Source organism: Hipposideros armiger, unplaced genomic scaffold (assembly GCF_001890085.2).
Source record: "Hipposideros armiger isolate ML-2016 unplaced genomic scaffold, ASM189008v1 scaffold_677, whole genome shotgun sequence".
Classification (NCBI taxonomy): Eukaryota; Metazoa; Chordata; class Mammalia; order Chiroptera; family Hipposideridae; genus Hipposideros; species Hipposideros armiger.
Genome location: NW_017732027.1, coordinates 454,036 through 456,736, shown reverse-complemented (window position 1 = coordinate 456,736; position 2,701 = coordinate 454,036). Strand labels below are relative to the sequence as shown.

The following is a 2,701-nucleotide window of genomic DNA, read 5'->3' as shown; positions in this document are numbered from 1 at the left end:
GCTGTTGCTCAGAGCTCAAACTCTTGAGCGAGCTCTTAACCAACTGAGCCACTCTGCCGGCCCCAGAATGCCAAACTTTTAAATAAAGACAGACCTAATGTACAGTTCCTTGGTGTCTACAGGGCATGCTTTTGCCATGTTGCCTTCTTAGAGGCCCAAGCAGGTGGAGCTCTGGAGCCAGACAGGTCTTGGTTTGACTCTGGTTCTGACCTGCACTGGCTGTGTGTCCTTGGAAAAGTTAACCATCCTCTCTGAACATCAGCATTCCCACCTATAGAGAAGAAATGAAGCGAATGCCAACTTGGACAAAGGTCCTAAAGTTATGAAATGAGGCCTTCATGTAAGGTGTCTGTCATGTACCTGACACCTGGCACATAGCAGGGGCGTGATAAACGGTACCTGTTACTATTATTATTGAACTGATATTTAAAAAAGCATTCTGGGCTGGGGAAGAGTCAGAGGCGTCTGGGTCGCGTGGAGGAGGCCAGTGGTGAAGACTGCCTGGTGGAGGGCCGTGTGCCTCACTGCCCCTCCCCAGGGCACTGTCACTCTGCCTGCTGACACGGACGAGGAAACTGAGGCTCAGATGCCAGTGACCAGCCTGAGTCACACAGCAGGGACATGGCAGGGCCTAGATGGAGAGGCCTTGCTTCCTGGCCTGTGGCGCCTGTCCGTGAGATTCCAGGGGGGAGGTGACAGGAGGACCTGGGTGGGGCTCCCCTTCCCCCCTGAGAAGAGCAAAAGGTAGTGCTGGCGTGTAACCCGCTCTTGTTTCAGGCTGCCGTTTCCACCCGGGGACCGAGTGACCTTCAATGGGAAGGAGTGCATGTGCCAGAAGTGCTCCCTGCCCCTGTCGGGCGGCAGCTCACACCTGTCCCAGGGCCTCTGGAGTAAGTGGGTGCTGAGCAGTGTTGGGGAGGGGCCTCTGCAGAGCCCGGTGGGGGGCCTGACAACACTCAGCCCCAAAGCAGCAGCTGTCAGAATGAATCACTGGATGAGCATGAGGAAGGGAGCCAGAAGTCTCTGGGCGCGCCTGCTCCTGAGCCTTTGCCCAGGCCGTGCCCCCCACCCCGTGTGCCACCCCTGCTTTTATGGCCAACTCCCAGCATCTCCTCCAGGAAGCCTCCCTGGCCTCCTTCTGGTCCTCTCCCTGCAGCACACATACCCAGCTCCCTCCGCACAGCTAATTCCAGACCGTCCGAACCCTCTGGGAGAGCCATTAGGAGAACACTGAAGTCTGGGCTCCTATGTGTGGTCAAGGGCTGCCCATCCCAGGGGCCAGGACATGGCGTGCATGCAGTGGGTGCTCAATACAGCCTTCTTGCCTGAAGAAGGAGGAGATGGCTCCCACAGAAGAGCCCATGCCAGCTGGCGTGTCACCGGCCTGTGGACGTGGGGCAGAGTGAGAGCGAGGCAGGGGCAGGCAGGCGCTGCCCTGGGCCCACCCTGACTGCTGTCGTGGTGCCTAGAGACCCAGTGGCACAGGCACCCACGGCTCTCAGCCCGCAGCTGACGTGTGTTCTCATCTTTTTCCAGGTTGTGGGGGCTGCGGCACAGAAATAAAAAACGGCCAGTCCCTGGTGGCTTTGGACAAACACTGGCATTTGGGCTGTTTTAAGTGCAAGACCTGCGGGGAGCAGCTGAGCGCTGAATACATCAGCAAGTGAGTGGGGGAGGCGCCCCGGGACGCCCGCCGGTGTCCTGCTTGTGTGCTGCAGCCCTCTGCCTTCCATGTCCCGCTGGTAGGCGAGGAGCACACCGGACCTGGCATGTTAGATTCCCCACCAGCCTGGCTCCCCTAATACAGTTCACAGAGAGACTCCAGCTCCGTTCGGTTGATTGAAGCAGATGTTAGCGCCCCCATCTTTGATTTTGTAACATGCCCTCCCGTGTGCATCCCTGGGTGTCACCCTCCCCGTGGAATTCACCCCCTTGGTGGCACCTGGGTCTCCTGCAGAATGCAAAGTGGAAGTCAGCTGATGCCAGCAACAGAGCCAGGAAAAGATAGTGCTGGCCAGCCTCCTTTGTCACAGATGTGACAACTCAGCCCCACACTCAGGCTTCTGCAGTGTGGGCCATCGGGCAGCTCCCACTGGCTGATACAGTGTCCCCAACATGAGGTCAGGATGCTGTGATGGCTGGTTTGGGTGCGGAGGGAGCAGCTGGTCTGCAGAAGGCGTGCGTTTTAGTCCCAGAGCTCGGAACGGAGGCAGGCGAGCCCCGACAGCACAGGGGAGGGAAGAGTTAGGGTGCAGTGGCTCCTTCCTCGAGTTAGGGGCGCTTTGGGCCGCTTTCCTGCAACACTGTCCCAGTTCTTGATGCTCTGAGGGAACAGAACCATCGTGGGAACCGACGGGGTTAGAAAAAGTCCTCCGATAAGACTGCACGGAATGAAACACACATGCGCATGTGTGCACACACGTACGTGTGCACCTGCACGCCAACGCACGTCACGCTGGGGAAGGGGAGTCAGGTCACTGGGTGATCCACGTCAACTTCCTGGGCGACCTTGTGTTGTAATTCTGCACGAAGGGTGTTGTTTTTTGCGGGTGACTCGACAATTATCTCAAAATAAACCATTTTCCGTAGAAGTCCCCTATCCAAGTTGAGCCTGTGTCCAGACTGGGCGAGTCTCTGGCCACTCGGGCCAGGAGCTGCTGCCTCTGTCGTAGCCGAGGGGATGGGGAAGTGACTCAGATAG

The 2,701-nt window shown here is 57.9% G+C and overlaps 1 protein-coding gene across 1 annotated transcript in view; it reads left to right on the top strand.

Moving 5' to 3' along the window:
* Nucleotides 1–1,676, top strand: part of LOC109372913 (actin-binding LIM protein 2-like) — a 68,096-nt gene extending 66,420 nt beyond the window's left edge. Inside the window, exons 4-5 of the mRNA XM_019626425.1 lie at nucleotides 778–890; nucleotides 1,537–1,676. Of these exons, the coding sequence (XP_019481970.1) occupies nucleotides 778–890; nucleotides 1,537–1,667 (244 nt within the window). The 3' untranslated portion in view covers nucleotides 1,668–1,676. The remainder of the gene's footprint in view (nucleotides 1–777; nucleotides 891–1,536) is intronic.
* Nucleotides 1,677–2,701: the final 1,025 nt, after the last annotated feature.